At 45.6% G+C, this 17,349-nt stretch overlaps 1 protein-coding gene across 1 annotated transcript in view; it reads left to right on the top strand.

The window, feature by feature from the left end:
* The window catches only part of LOC126199002 (myrosinase 1-like), a 122,494-nt gene extending 106,497 nt beyond the window's left edge, over nucleotides 1-15,997 (top strand). The window contains exons 10-11 of the mRNA XM_049935681.1: nucleotides 134-240; nucleotides 15,731-15,997. Of these exons, the coding sequence (XP_049791638.1) occupies nucleotides 134-240; nucleotides 15,731-15,857 (234 nt within the window). The 3' untranslated portion in view covers nucleotides 15,858-15,997. The remainder of the gene's footprint in view (nucleotides 1-133; nucleotides 241-15,730) is intronic.
* Nucleotides 15,998-17,349: the final 1,352 nt, after the last annotated feature.

Raw genomic sequence — 17,349 nt, 5'->3', positions numbered from 1 at the left:
GCAACATGAAAACGTAAATTAGTTTTGGGTAATTATGCAAATAAAACTTAAAAATATTTTTACAGTTCGTCATTTTTTGATAAGATAGAAACATAATGGCAAAGAGTAACCTTTGAAACACTTAACCTTTCAGAGTTACCTAGCAGAAATGTTGAAAGCAATCAATACTGATGGCAATAACGTAATTGGTTACACGGCTTGGAGTCTACTTGACAACCTGGAATGGTCCTCTGGCTTTACGTAAGTACTAAAATGTCTTTAATACGGATTAATAGTAATCCTATTATGAAAGTTTTTTGTTTATCGTCCATTGCTACTCGGTTTATGTTGTCCGAAATAAGAAGGCGAGTTTACGATGGTGCTCATCAACTCATAGTAGCTGGCTGTACCATAACTGTTCATACTCTACTTCACGGAACTGAGGTATAAGTTTTCACAAAACAGAAGGAAGGAATCTCCCACATAACAGAAAAGGGACTTTTCAGAAGAATAGCAGGGCACACATGAAGAATCAGGAAAAGAAATGGCAAACGGGGGCAGATATACAAAATATGAGAAGTCTCGTACAGGACTATACAATAAAATACTGGGCGGAAAAACGTTAAAGACCATTAGGACGCACGCAGAGACTCGTTTATTATTACGGAACACTCTTTTAACACATGGATTATGAGTTATTTGCATAGGTACTGTCGATAGCCAAACAGATAAACACGGTGGTTTTGGTCGTGCTTCTTAGGGCTTGTGGGTCTCTAGAGGCGTATCTAGGATCTCCGACCATCACATTCACACCACAGCAACACAGCAGTATTTTATTTTACAGAAACTGGTAATCTTTGTCATAGAATGCTGATGATGGAAACTTGGGTGCGAGAATTGAAACTTCCAGTTAATGTAGAGAAATATGTGTAATGAAGATAAATTGAGAAAAAAAGTCAATGATGAGTATCAATAAATACTGAAGATCTCAGAAGTGTCACTGAAGACAAACCCCTTGCAAGAGGTGAAATGTTTTATGTACTTTGGATTATTGATAGGAGAAAATGGAAAGGAAGTTTCGTGATGGAAAATTGAATCTGTGTGAAGTAAAGATAGTGGAATATTATGAGTAAAAAATATTTTGAGAAGATGAAAATTATTTCGCACCAAAAATTTTAATAGAATTAATAAAAATAGTTGCGAATTGTTTGATCTAGAAAGCAATATTTTAGAGCTGTGAATATTGGAGAGACAAATAGAAATAAAAAAAATACTTGGACAGATTTTAACTATGGATTTTGAGAAAAATGGAAAATGTGAAGTTTTGTGTGAAGTCTTAGAGAATACAACGTTTGACATATCAGGTAACCTAGTAGGCTCTATAATGACACTAGTGCATTCCTAAAAATAGGGAAAGGTACCAAACGGTAGGAAACGCTTTTTTCAAAGACAAGGCTGAAGAGGTTATCCTCTTTCCACTATCCAATACACTCTGAAGCGACAAAGAAACTGGTATAGGCATGCGTATTCAAATACAGAGATATGTAAACACACAGAAGACGGCGATGAGGTGGGGATTTTTCCGTACGACCATTTCACGAGTGTACCGTGAATATCAGGAATTCGGCAAAACATCAAATTTCCGGCGTCGCTGTAGCCGGAAAATGATCCTGCAAGAACGGGACCAATGATGACTGAGGAGAATCGTTAACCCTGATAGAAGTGCAACCCTTCAGCAAATTGCCACATATTTCTATGCTGGGCAATCTACAAGTGTCAGCGTGCGAACCATTCAACGAAATATCGTCGATATGGGCTTTCGGAGCCGAAGGACCACTCGTGTACCCTTGATGACAGCACGACACAAACCTTTACGCCTCACCTGAACCATTCAACACTGACGTTGTACTGTTATTGACTGGAAACATGTTGGACGGTCGGACGAGTCTCATTTAAAATTGTATCGAACTGATGGACGTGTGCGGGTATGGAGACAACCTCATGAATCCGTGGACCCCGCATATCAGCAGGGGACTGTTAAATCCGGTGGAGCCCCTATAATGGTGTGGGGCGTACGCAGTTGGAGTGATGTGGGACCCCTGATATGTCTAGATACGATTTATGGTGTCAGTTCCCTCCAGCACAACTTCAAACATTAGTCGAGTCCATGCGACGTCGTTTTGCGCACTTTTTGTGTGCTCGCGGGGGCCCTACGCGATATTAGTCAGGTGTACCAGTTTCTTTGGCTCTTCAGTGTATAACACAGAACAAATCCAAATATCAGACATCTGGACTTCATTGTGTCTTCGGTAAAGATGATTCAGAACTATAAGAAGTTCTGTGAAGACAAGTGTTATACAATGGTAACATTAAGCTGCTGTGGAACTTTTTTTAAATGTTGAATGTTGGGATGTACTCACACAGAGACTTTTAGAGTACATAATCAACTTCATTGTCCAACAAGAGCATGTAACACTAAATAAAGTCATTATATATATATATATATATATATATATATATATATATATATATATATATATATATATATATATATATACAGTGTTATAAAATTTATTCATGTCCTTTGACATTCAGCGTTTTCTCAAGTTCGAAAAGGGGACCACGTCCTAACCACTAGATGCAGCCCCGTACGGCAACAGCATCTCTTCCATACGTCGGCGTTGGCTTAATACGTGATAGCTTGTAACGTTTTCAAGGCATTCACCCAACCTAAACCCTTCTATTGGATTGTCGCAGATATAGCGTGATGCATCACTCGAAATAACTCGTGTCCAGTCATCCACTGTCCATTGCCGTCGCTCTTCATATGGCCTCAAATATCACTTGGCATTGACTACAGAAATGTACGGCTTATGAGGAAATGCTCGATCATTGTACGCCACGCCTTTCAACTCCCTAGGCACACTCACTGTACTAGATGCACATCTGGGAGCACTTTGGAAACCTCGAGTGATTTATTCGGATAATAAATCCGATTTTTTAAATCACGTAGGACAAGAAGAACTTCCTAGCTAAGATTGCTACAAATCACCTTCCGCAATGCTCAGTCGTCCCTGTCCGTCAGCACACGAGGTTTACCTGGCCTTGGTTTACTGTAGTTCTACCTTTGCGTTTACACGTCACAGGCACGTCACCTATAGACGACATGGGAAGCTTTAGGAGAGCTGAAATGTCCCTGACGGATCTGATAGTCAGGTGACACCCAAATATTAATCTGCGTTCGAAGTCACTGCCAGAGCCATTCTGCTGTTCCTGCTGCTCTACTGATACAACATTAACTCACTCACTCACTAAAAAGCACGGACTGAACATCGAATCCGACGGGGCAGGAGTCTAAGCATCGAAGCTGCTGTTCCTACATGGTAGGCAATTGTGGTAACGATGGCCCCTGGTTCGAATGGTCCTCCTTTCGAAGATTTTCGAAGTAGGCGATGGCGGCTGCGTCCTCTGTGGCAGGTTGCCTTCTGCCGGAACGCCACTCCTCCTTCAGTCACTTCTTGGCGACCTGGTAGACGTTCTCCCAGTCGTCAGGGGTGAAGATGGGGAGGACGTTGATCGCTCGTAGCTCCTTCCGAGACACCACCTCGTGTAACAAGCCACGAGTGTGGCGGAGGTCGCACGGGCGGTGGGGAAGGGGAAGCTTGGGTACGTCCGGCTGCGTAAAAGGATACGGGTTGTCCCTGTGAGGGTATGACCCATCCTTTATGGACGCCGCGATCTTCTTAAGGAAGGGCTGCACACTGCGCTCATTTTGGAGCGACAGGCACAGGGGCAGCTCCACCTCCTCGAAAGTCTCTTCCTCGATGTGGGAGGTAACTGGCGGCGCCTTTTTCCTGGTTCGTGGGACCGCCACCACAGCGGGAGGCAGTCCAGGTGACTCGACATCCATCGCCACCCGCATTTCTAAAGGTGGCGAGTTTATGGGCGTCTGCGTGGCGGCGTCCACCCCCACCGGGCGCCCCGCAAGGGAGGCGGGCGCGGGAGCGGGCACCTTCTTCTTGAGAAATCGCAACTTCTCTCGCAGCTGCTGGAGCTAACGATGAACACTTAGGAGCTCGTCCTTAAGCGCGGACCGTGCCCGCACTTTTATAGGAACATAAACTGTTAATGATAGATATTTAGCAAGCATATTTAGGAACATAAACTGTTAATCATAGATATTTAGCAAGCGGGCAACGTTTTACCAAGTGTCATCGAAATCGTGGAGGAAAAAAACGTCACTTTCAGCGAGAAAATTGTGTCTCACTTGACTGACGTGTGGACAGGTGTCAAGTAGTTTTACTGAGGTTGGCTGGTTAGTGGATATGGGGGAGGGGACCAGACAGTGAGATCATCGGTCCCTTCGGATGAGTGAAGGATGGGGAAGGAAATCGGCCATGTCCTTTCAAAGAAACCATCCAGGCATTTTCCTCAAGCGATTTAGGGATATGACGGAAAACCTATATCAAGATGACCGGACGCGGATTTGAACCCTCGTCCTTTCGAATGCGAGCCCAGTGTGCTAACTACTGCGCCACCTCGCTCGAAAATTTTCTGGGGTAAGGATGGAAATGTAGCCCCGAAATCAGGCGAATCCTTGAAATACAATCTTCAAAAACAGCAAAAGGCATACGAAAAATACAGAAAGCGTTTTTTTTATATAGAAATAGGAGTCAACGAATTATTTTATAAGCAGTTACTGAACACAAACTGAACTTTTAGTAAGATGATCCAGTATACAATCTGTGGGAACGCACAAACAAGCTAACATTTCAAATGGTTCAAATGGCTCTGAGCACTATGGGACTTAACTTCTAAGGTCATCAGTCCCCTAGAACTTAGAACTACTTCAACCTAACTAACCTAAGGACATCACACACATCCATGCCCGAGGCAGGATTCGAACCTGCGACCGTAGCGGTCGCGCGGCTAACATTTCAGACGAACTGTATTGAAGCCACACTCAGGCGAAGCTATTGCATAGGAATTTCATGGACCTTAGGGACTTAACTGCCAGCAATCAGATTGTGAGAGAAAGACGTGTATGACTTCTGAGATGGAAACTAAGTCAGAATATGTTTCATTCATGCAAATGTTTGTGTTTTGCGTCATAGTGAAGAAAACTGCAACAGATTTTATTGTTTACTATAAATATCGGAATAATGTAATTGTTTATTGTGGTATTTACTGTAACGATGGAAACAATGTGTTACTGCACATTGTCGATAAACAGTCATTAAAAAATGAAAATGTAATGGCAAACTAATGACGATGCATTACTCACATAAAGCGGGAAAGAACTGAGGTTGTTTTATACACTACGTTGTCTGCAAACAAAAGGTGTCTCACTTTACAAAACAGGTAACCTGAGAAGTTACTAATACATGAAAGCTCGTTGGGAAACCACAATCCTGAGGATTACGAAACACATTAGAAATATTACATATAGAAAAAGGCCACACGAATTGTGAAAGGCACTTCCATAGCATCCCGAAAGCAGCCACTGTCTTGCTCGTCTGGCCATACTAATAGGAGAACCGTGACCATCTGTTACGAGATACCAGTGAGAGAGAACACCACACAAGAGGCAAAAGAAGTTGTTGTTTGCAGATATGGTTGGTGGAAGGTTTAAAACGGTGAGCGGTGAAACAAAATGAGAGTATAGGTAATCTAAATACTAATCAGGAAGAAAACTTGTACATTTATACACAATGTGTATCTACCACATTCATCAATGTTATAGAAACAAAATCAGACAAGTTAACAACATTAGTTATCAGAAGAAATGCTTCAAAACAGACGAAATACGAAACAACCTAACTTTAGCGGTAAGCTGAAGTATGTCGTAAGTAGTTAAAATATTTATATTTTACAAATAGCAATAGGACAGGATATGACATACATAGTGAGGAGTACACTATTGACTTAGTCCTGATGTGCCTTCTAACCACCCATATAATCACAAGACCGTTGCCTTTACGTCCTTTTTTGGCACCTTAATTAAGGTGTTATCGGTTTACAAGCCACTCCATTTCGAAGAAAACACTTGAGCTGTCTCCGCCATCGTTATCATACGTTACAATCACCGACTGCCGGTGTTGGCATGATGTTCTACTTATACAGGGTGTTACAAAAAGGTATGGCCAAACTTTCAGGAAACATTCCTCACACACAACGAAAGAAAATATCTTATGTCGACATGTTTCCGGAAACGCTTATTTTCCATGTTAGAGCTCATTTTATTACTTCTCTTCAAATCACATTAATCATGAAATGGAAACACACAGCAACAGAACGTACCAGCGTGACGTCAAACACTTTGTTACAGGAAATGTTCAAAATGTCGTCCGTTAGCGAGGATACATGTATCCACCCTCCGTCGCATGGAATCCCTGATGCGCTGATGCAGCCCTGGAGAATGGCGTATTGTATCACAGCCGTCCACAATACGAGCACGAAGAGTCTCTACATTTGGTACCGGGGTTGCGTAGACAAGAGCTTTCAAATGCCCCCATAAATGAAAGTCAAGAGGTTTGAGGTCAGGAGAGCGTGGAGGCCATGGAATTGGTCCGCCTCTACCAATCCATTGGTCGCCAAATCTGTTGTTGAGAAGCGTACGAACACTTCGACTGAAATGTGCATGAGCTCCATCGCGCATGAACCACATGTTGTGTCGTACTTGTAAAGGCACATGTTCTAGCAGCACAGGTAGAATATCCGTATGAAATCATGATAACGTGCTCCATTGAGCGTAGGTGGAAGAACATGGGGCTCAATCATGACATCACCAACAATGCCTGCCCAACGTTCACAGAAAATCTTCAATCAAGACATCACCAACAATGCCTGCCCAAACGTTCACAGAAAATCTGTGTTGATGACATGATTGCACAATTGCGGGCGGATTCTCGTCCGCCCACACATGTTCATTGTAGAAATTTACAATTTGATGACGTTGGAATGAAGCCTTATCCGTAAAGAGAACATTTGCACTGAAATGAGGATTGACACACTGTTGCATGAACCATTCGCAGAACTGTACCCGTGGAGGCCAATCAGCTGCTGATAGTGCCTGCACACGCTGTAAATGGTACGGAAACAACTGGTTCTCCCGTAGCACTCTCCATACAGTGACGTGGTCAACGTTACCTTGTACAGCAACTTCTCTGACGCTGACATTAGGGTTATCGTCAACTGCACGAAGAATTGCCTAGTCCATTGCAGGTGTCCTCGTCGTTCTAGGTCTTCCCCAGTCGCGAGTCATAGGCTGGAATGTTCCGTGCTCCCTAAGACGCCGATCAATTGCTTCGAACGTCTTCCTGTCGGGACACCTTCGTTCTGGAAATCTGTCTCGATACAAACGTACCGCGCCACGGCTATTTCCCCGTGCTAATCCATACATCAAATGGGCATCTGCCAACTCCGCATTTGTAAACATTGCACTGACTGCAAAACCACGTTCGTGATGAACACTAACCTGTTGATGCTATGTTCTGATGTGCTTGATGCTAGTACTGTAGAGCAATGAGTCGCATGTCAACACAAGCACCGAAGTTAACATTACCTTCCATCAATTGGGCCAACTGGCGGTGAATCGAGGAATTACAGTACATACTGAAGAAACTAAAATGAGCTCTAACATGGAAATTAAGCGTTTCCGAACACATGTCCACATAACATCTTTTCTTTATTTGTGTGTGAGGAATGTTTCCTGAAAGTTTGACCGTACCTCTTTGTAACACCCTGTGTAGAAGCAGCGTCTGGAACCTTCTAGAGAGGGACGGAGTGGCTCATGCGCGAAAAAACAAGTTGGGCAGCTCCTAGCGGCTCCGCTCCGCCGCGGGAGCGAGTGACGTCACGTGACACGAGGGACCGACGTCACGTTTGTAACTATCGCTTCCACGTTCCTACATGCGTCTAGTCTACATCTTTGCTTTCGCTCAGTGTCCAAAGCCAACTCCCAAGCCCTGCTAAGTGTGTACCCCTGGTCTCCTTTGAAATTGTTGCTGGTTATCCTAATTGAGACCGCTCCTATGATAACAGAATCACAGGACGTTGGTGTCCGGGACAAAACTCTCTTCTTGTAAATTTGTATTTTATGCTCGTCTTCCAGGCAATGTGCACCCACGACTGACTTCTCAAGTTCCCTTTCTTCAATTCGTCGTGAATGTTCTTCACAACGTTCGCCAGCAGTGTGAATAGTTGGCCTATGTAATGCTACCACAGGGGACACCATACAGGCATGAAACTCGAAGACGTATGTTGTCTTTAACTGGACGTCTAATATTTCTTGTCCTGAAGGCTGGCCGGAAAACTGGTGTCAGTCTATGTCTCCTCAGTACGCGTCTCGTCTTGCTAGTAGTTGCTCTACAGTATGGAAGGTATGCACCTGACTTGGCCTCTTCACGAGGCGACTTTTGTCGCTGGAACTTGAAAGATTTGGTAGTTTCCCCCTTGCTGTAGCCATTTTCCCTGAATACGAGCTTCAAATGCTAAAATTCATACGCGAGATGCTCGTCGTCAGAAATAATTGTTGCCCTGTGTACCAACATGTTCAGCACGGCTTTCTTGTGTACAGGGTGGTGAAAATTGTCGGAGTTTAAGGACTGGTCAGAGTGAGTAGATATCGTGTACACTGAATGATGAAGCCTGCCACCTGCCTTCTGTTCCTTTTAAACAACAAAGAGACAATAACTTTGGAAACCTTTTCACATGAATCACATGAGTACAAATAACAGCTCCGACAATACGCTGCCAATTTATACCTCGTGTTCGCAATACTATCGCCATCTGTAAATGCGTATATCGCTGTCAAATGGCTAAAGTGGCTCTGAGCACTATGCGACTTAATGTTGTGTCGATTCCCTAAGGTCTCGACACAATGAGTGGCTAGGTGCACGCGAAACTAACGCAGACGGGCGTAAATTCTGAAACAGGAGACTGGATGAAAACTATAAAGAAAAGAAGAGAGATTTTAATATACTTAACTTTAATGTAGTCTTGTTCTTGTTGAAATACATCTCTTGCATAGTAGTAAGCAATTAGCAATGATACACATGGCGCCTTGCTAGGTAGTAGCGATGGACTAGCTGAAGGCTATTTAATCTGTCTCTCGGCAAATGAGAGGAATACTAGGTAGGTCTAGTCGCAAGCTATGTCGTCCGTACAACTGGGGCGAGGTGAAGTCCGTGTCTTGTGACCTGCCCTGTGGTGGCGCTACGTTTGCGAATACACAGTGGCGACACGCGGGTCCGACATGTACTACAGGACCGCGGCCGATTTAAGTTACCACCTAGCAAGTGTGGTGTCTAGCGGTGACACCACATTCCTCCCCCGCAAATCGGCGAACGGTCGTGAGATAAGGCTTCCGCCCGCCGTGGGGAGGACCCCATGTTGACGTATGCGATGAGGTGGGGAGCCTAACAACAGGCGAGGCTGTGCCACCCGCACCCGGCCATTCGGTCCGAGGGGAGCTAGGAAACGCCTGCAAACCTAGTCCAGGGTGCACGTCAACATGAGGTGTTTGCGCACGTAAAGAGTCACGAGGGGCCGCCGGGTCGACCTCCATGTGGTCGGAGCACCCGACGGGCGAAGACGACATCTGGTCCGGAGCGGGCAAGAGGTCCATGGCGGAGGACGGCTGGTCACGGGAAGCGAGCGGCGGCGCGTGACCCAGGGAGGCGCGAGGCGGCTGCAGCGAAGCGTCCGCTGCTGGCGGCGCCGGCGGCGGCTGCGGCGGCGCGACGCCATGAGGCAAAATGGAAGGCATCGTCGGTAACACCTGGGGATGAGGCGAGCCAGTAGATGGGTCCCCAGGGCGCTGACCTGACGGCTCCGTCGCTGAAAGCAGACGGGGAGCGGCAGAACCCAGGCGACGACAGAGGCGCAGCTGATTGAGATGCCGACGCACCTCACCAGAGGCCCCCAAAACCAAATACATCGCGCGGCCGAGGCAGCGAAGAATGCGCCCTGCGAGCCAACGCCGTGAACCGCGATAGTTGCGATAATAGACAACGTCGCCAGGAGCAAAAGCAGGAGTCTGCCGCTGCACAGGAACCTGATGTGGCGGATGCAGCAAAGACATCAGAGTTCGATGAGGACGACCATGGAGCAACTCAGCCGGCGAGCGACCATCGCGGGGCTGAGAGCGATATGAGGACAAAAAGAGCAACAAAGCGTCCTCCCGAGAATGCGACTCTTTCAACTTCAACATCTGTGACTTGAAAGTCCGGACCAATCGTTCAGCGGCACCGTTTGACTGAGGCGAAAACGGCGCGGATGTCAGATGTTGAATACCATTGGCCTTGCAGAACGACTGAAATTCTGCGGACATGAATTGTGGGCCATTGTCGGAAACAATAGTCTGCGGAAGACCTTCAATGCAAAAGATAGCAGACAAGGCTTGGATTGTGGCAGAAGACGTCGTGGAAGACATCCGGACAACAAAAGGAAAATTACTGAAAGCATCGACCACAACCAACCATCGAGCATTCCAGAATGGACCAGCAAAATCGATGTGCAAGCGTTGCCAAGGGGAAGTGGCTTTCGGCCATGCAAAGAATTTCCGCGGCGGTGCGGATTGTTGTTCGGCACACGCCACGCAAGAGGAGCACATATTCGTAATCGCAGCATCGATTCCGAACCAAGTACAGTGCTGACGAGCAAGTTGTTTCGTGCGCACTATACCCCAATGTCCTTGGTGAAGAAGCCGTAAGACAGAGGACTGTAACGAACGTGGGACTACGACTCGGGATTGATCATTATCGGAACGCAACAACAAAACACCACGTCGTACAAAAAGTCTCTCCTTGTGAGCAAAAAATCTGCGAACCAAAGGATCCTCGATCCGTGACTTTGACAAGGGCCATTGCGTAGCAACAAAACGCAAAACGGAAGCAAGGACAGGGTCAGCAGCTGTGGCAGTAGCTACACGACGAAAATCAATCGGAAACGATGCGACCACGTCATCGGCTTCCGAATCAATGAACATGCAAGCAAGTTCGGAAGAATCGAATGCCTTATCCGCAGCAACAGGCAAACGGGACAACGCATCAGCGTTGCCGTGCTTAGCAGTGGACCGATACAAGATATCGTAGCGGTACTGCGAGAGAAAAAGAGACCAGCGAATGAATTTCTGCGCTGTACGTGGAGGTACAGGCTTGTTCGGATGAAAAAGCGATGTCAAAGGCTTGTGGTCCGTGATGATGGTAAAGTGACGACCATACAAGAAATCGTGAAACTTCGTTACACCAAACACAAGAGCCAAAGCTTCCTTCTCTATTTGTGAATAATTTCTTTGCGCAGATGAGAGCAATTTGGACGCAAAGGCAATAGGGCGATCATGCGAGCCATCCTTGTGCGCAAGCACAGCACCGATCCCGAAATCCGATGCATCTACCATCAACAAAAGGGGTTTTCGGGGATCGAAAGGCGTAAGGCAAGAATTTGAAAGTAACGCCGATTTCAACTGGCGAAAGGCGCGTTCGCATTCCGTCGTCCAGACGAACGGAACACCTTTACGGCGTAAGCGATGAAGCGGAGCTGAAATGGAAGAAGCATTGCGCACAAATCGGTGATAATAATTTACCTTACCCAGCACACTCTGTAGCTGTTTTAAGTTCTGCGGTGACGGCAAGTCCTGAATGGCACGAAGGTGCTCTGGACTCGGATGTATACCTTGGGCGTTAAGGACATGGCCCAGGTACGGTAAGTCACGAGCAAAAAACACACATTTGTCCTTCCTCAAGCGAAGACCATTCTGACGCAAGACCTGAAATAAGGTCCGGAGATTTTGCAAATGTTCGGCTTCTGTCTTTCCTGATATCACAATATCGTCCAGATAGTTCGCAGCAGTAGGGACCGACGCACAAATAGTTTGTAAATATTGCTGAAATAAAGCAGGGGCGGATGCACACCCGAATGGCAGTCTTTTGAAGCGATACAAGCCAAGATGCGTGTTTACCACTAAGACGCGCTGGGATTCTTCGTCCACAGGTATTTGCAAGTACGCATCTGCTAGGTCCAATTTTGAAAAATACTGTCCCGGGCACAGTTTGTCAAAAAGATCTTCCGGGCGGGGCAAAGGAAAAGTAGCAGTCACAAGTTGTGGATTCACAGTGGCCTTGAAGTCCACACAAAGTCTCAATTTTCCGGAAGGTTTTGGCAAAATTACTAAGGGTGAGGCCCAAAGAGAAGCCTGCACACGTTCAATTACACCTTGAGATTCTAAATCGGCTAATGTTTTTGCGACCTCATCACGCAATGCGTGGGGAACATTGCGCGCTCTGAAAAATTTTGGTTGCGCGTTATCTTTCAGTTCCAAATGCGCTTCATAGTTCTTAGCGCAACCAAGGCCCGGTGCAAAAATGTCTGCAAATTCTGCACAAAGACTAGAAACACTGGCGGAAGGCACAGTCTGATTCACTGATAGGACCTGATTCACTATAGACATATTAAACAATTGAAACAAATCTAAGCCAAACAAGTTCACTGCACTAGAGGAACGAAGTACATAAAATGACACAAGTTTTGTCTGTCCCTTGTATGTGGCAAGAAGGCTGCACTGTCCTAACACAGGTATATGCTGTCCTGAGTAACTAGTTAACGTAACATTTGCGGCACGCAATGGCGGTTGGCCCAGTTGTTTGTACGTGTCGTGATTAAGCAATGAAACTGCAGCTCCGGTATCGAGCTGGAAAGGTATCACTTTTCCTGCAAAGTCTAAGTCCACAAAAAGTTTATTGTCTTGGCGACGACAAGAGCGACTGTCTCGTGCAATTTGAACTGATACAGGTCCAGAAGCACTTGCAACTTTACGGGATTTCCGGCGACGTCGACGCACACTTTGGGTGGGACGAACACAGTCACTGTTAGCTAAAGTGTCACTGGACGGGTGGGAATGTACTACATGGATGTCCATGGGTGAAGGTCCACGAGCCTGATTGTCCTGGGTTCGATTCCGGCGCGAAGCAAAGGGCCTGGAATTTGTGTTATGGTCTGATCTTAACTTTTTCTGGCAAACACTTTGTACATGTCCTTTCTTTTGACAGTAAAAGCAAATAGCTTGGCGTGACGGGCAATTTTCACGCGAATGTCTAGTTGCACACCGCGGGCAAGATTTCACTGCATTTGCTTGCTTACGCGGCGCACGTGGTTGCAAGCTAGGCGGCCGCAGCGAAGTCGGGCGCGAGGGCCGCTTAGCGTCCCGTGCAGCGGGCCGAGCGGGCCGGTTAACGTGACACACTGCTGGCGAAGTTTCAAATGATTCCTGAGCAAAGTCAAGTGTGTCTTGCCTGTCCAATATGTCTATCACTTGTTGCAGGGAGGGATTAACGAGTTTCAAAATCTGTTCCCGTATGCGAACATCAGAAACGTTCTGTGCAATTGCATCACGCACCATAGTATCTGAATATGGGAGGCCACATTCACAGGCAAACGCGCAGTCTCTAGTAAGTCCTTGCAAAGTTGCCACCCACTCCCTGTTAGTCTGACCGGCCGTACGTTTTGTACGAAAAAACGTATACCGTTTTGCAACTACATTTACTGTTTCTTTGAAATAGGCATCTAAAGCCGACAAAATTTCCTCGTAGGACAGAGTTGCTACGTCGCGTCGGGGAAACAATTTCACTATCACACGGTAGGTAGACACACCGACACAAGAAAGCAAAAACGGCTGCCGCTCTTTACCTTGAATTCCATAAGCAGTGAGGTGGAAGTTGAACTGATCGGCCCACTCAGTCCAGCTTTCGGTTGTGGCCTCAAAGGGCCTAAATGGCGGTGCGACAGCGTTGTGTGGCTGCGGTAGCGAAGAAGCGGCTGCCGCCGCATCGGTTTGCAGCGCACGTTGACCCTGGACGAGCTGTCCAAGGGCTTCCAATAACGCCTGCGTCTGCTGATTCTGCAAGCGAAAAAATTCGGACAGTACATCTGGAGAATGCGGCGAAGCCATGACACAAGCAAATTAGAGCAAATAGAACACAAAGACTGCAACGTGGGCGCGGCACCACTCCTCGGCGCCAAAATATTGTTGTGTCGATTCCCTAAGGTCTCGACACAATGAGTGGCTAGGTGCACGCGAAACTAACGCAGACGGGCGTAAATTCTGAAACAGGAGACTGGATGAAAACTATAAAGAAAAGAAGAGAGATTTTAATATACTTAACTTTAATGTAGTCTTGTTCTTGTTGAAATACATCTCTTGCATAGTAGTAAGCAATTAGCAATGATACACATGGCGCCTTGCTAGGTAGTAGCGATGGACTAGCTGAAGGCTATTTAATCTGTCTCTCGGCAAATGAGAGGAATACTAGGTAGGTCTAGTCGCAAGCTATGTCGTCCGTACAACTGGGGCGAGGTGAAGTCCGTGTCTTGTGACCTGCCCTGTGGTGGCGCTACGTTTGCGAATACACAGTGGCGACACGCGGGTCCGACATGTACTACAGGACCGCGGCCGATTTAAGTTACCACCTAGCAAGTGTGGTGTCTAGCGGTGACACCACACTTAACATATGAAGTCATCAGTCCTCTAGACTTAGAACTATTTAAACCTAACTAACCCAAGGACATCACACACATCCATGCCCGTGGCAGGGCTCGAACCTGCGACCGTAGCAGCAGCGCGGTTCCGGACTGAAGTGCCTAGAACCGCTTGGCCACAACAGCCGACTATATCGCAGTCCCACGACTTTTCTCACCTCAGTTTATATTTCGTGCTGGTTGCGCTTCACAGCTTCTATTTCGTAAAGGAAAAAATTCCAGTTAGGAAAATGCGATATGACTTTACTAGAAGTCCTGTTTCGATAGCACTATCGCCATTTCCTCGAACCTGTCAACACATCATAAATCTTGTACAGTGTGTGCAGAGACATTTACACAGTTTTGTTACTATTTCTGTGTAGTTAAGTACATGAGAACTCTACCAATGCGCCCGATTACAGTGTTCGTAGTGTAATACGACATATGCATTATCTCTCTGTAGGTTGCACGGTGTATTACACAGTACCTGTCCGCCTCTATTGTGATTAGTGTGCACGGAACTAATTGCACAGTATTTTGACATGTGAGTCAGGTATCATAACAACGTCTGCGTAGTGACTTATTCTCTGCTATTCCACAATACATAAGTAGTATTCATTTGTCTTTCCTTTTGAGCCATAACATGATTAGCAGCCTCAATATTGACAATGGCACCTTACTGATATGTCACAAATACAGAAGTAATAGAAGCAAATACCAATATACTAAAAAAATATGAGTAGTAGGGAAAAACGTTGTTGAAGAAGTACTCTTGCTGCTCATATAGACGAATAGAAAGGTACGCCTGCAGTGTCATCCGAACTGGACCTTATAATCATTGGTTATATATTAGGTATTTCTCTTCCTTTTCTGTTTCTTTCAATGCCTCTTTAAACTACTAAAAACTTACCTGAGACACATTTTCACTTTATCTTTATTATCAAAAGAACGATATTAAGAGATGTTTTCAGAATGATGTGCACCTTTAATTGTAACCTATTTGTTGCATAAAATTATCTACATTTTTCTGAGGTTAAATGAAAATTATTCAACTGTTCGAAGTAGAACAAATTAACCACTTACACAGATTATATTTCAGAATATTTGAGAAATAGTACCTTATTCAGTGTATACCGAAGGCCTTTTGTAATAAGTTAAAACACGAAACAGTTAATACAATGTGAAGTGCTTAATTTCTATGAAAATCAATCAAGTTGTTTTTATTTTTATTTTCCAGCATTAAATTCGGCCTGTATCAAGTCGACTTCAACGACACTGAGCGACCCAGGACAGCGAAGGACTCGGTGCAGACTATGTCTCAGATCTACTCTAACAAGGAGTTGCCCATAGAGTACTTCCCATGATAAAATGTACATGGCGTTTATATGCTTCAAAAGACAACGTAATGCAACAGAAAACAAAAAAAAGGCATAAACTTTGTACATGATTGTGGGTCTACGGCACACAACTCATATTCTATACAAATAAAATAAATAGAAATTAACTATCGTTTCATTTGTCTAATCAAGTGTCTACGTATGACATGATCCTGGCGGTGCTTCGGCAAAGAGTGAGTTACATGTGTAGCCTAGTATGTTTAGCTGAAAGTTATATTATGATTCCTGTTCCAAATGACCCACGATTAGAAGAAAAATAATGTAAGACTTTTCCGTTTGTGCTAGTGCAGCAATGATAGTATCCTACCATAGTTTCCCCTACGTTTCTCTAACAGGAGGAGGAGGACGGGAGATGAGTGTTTAATGTCCCGTCGATAGCGAGTTCATAAGCAATTTTCTGCAAATGAGCTCGGTGTATATTCTGAAAATGCATAGATAATCTAATTTTGCACACTAAAATTTTTTAAAGCTTTCGATTAGCAACGAGAACCAATAAAAATGTAGACTGGTGGAAGTTGTTTAGCATACATACTGATCAGAATATGAACTGAAACGCGTCTCTTTGGGGAAGATCACAGCAGTAGGTTGGATCCACAGCTGCACTAGTTGCTCCTGATGCAACAAAAGGGCTAGTTGCTGTAATTTATCAGCCGCGATACAGTTTCTGTAACACACGTCAATATTAGCTGCCAGTTAGTAATATAGACAGTTAAATAAGCTGCCATTATTGGCTCATGCAGCCCATAGTTAAAGTTCGACGAAAGTTATTAATTACTTAAAGTCATTTCAACTACCTTGCTGAAAACTAGGTGGAGTTGCGTAAGAAGCTACGACCAGCGTATTCATTCACTGGTTGTTGTTTCATTCTAACTAAATCATTATTCATGGAGTCCGTAAGATGTATTCAAAATACGTTAGTTTTTCGTGTGCAAATACACTCCTGGAAATGGAAAAAAGAACACATTGACACCGGTGTGTCAGACCCACCATACTTGCTCCGGACACTGCGAGAGGGCTGTACAAGCAATGATCACACGCACGGCACAGCGGACACACCAGGAACCGCGGTGTTGGCCGTCGAATGGCGCTAGCTGCGCAGCATTTGTGCACCGCCGCCGTCAGTGTCAGCCAGTTTGCCGTGGCATACGGAGCTCCATCGCAGTCTTTAACACTGGTAGCATGCCGCGACAGCGTGAACGTGAACCGTATGTGCAGTTGACGGACTTTGAGTGAGGGCGTATAGTGGGCATGCGGGAGGCCGGGTGAACGTACCGCCGAATTGCTCAACACGTGGGGCGTGAGGTCTCCACAGTACATCGATGTTCTCGCCAGTGGTCGGCGGAAGGTGCACGTGCCCGTCGACCTGGGACCGGACCGCAGCGACGCACGGATGCACGCCAAGACCGTAGGATCCTACGCAGTGCCGTAGGGGACCGCACCGCCACTTCCCAGCAAATTA

This window comes from Schistocerca nitens, chromosome 8 (assembly GCF_023898315.1).
Source record: "Schistocerca nitens isolate TAMUIC-IGC-003100 chromosome 8, iqSchNite1.1, whole genome shotgun sequence".
NCBI classification, from domain to species: domain Eukaryota; kingdom Metazoa; phylum Arthropoda; class Insecta; order Orthoptera; family Acrididae; genus Schistocerca; species Schistocerca nitens.
The sequence above is the reverse complement of the archived record's forward strand: the minus strand, read 5'-3'. Positions and strand labels throughout refer to the sequence as shown.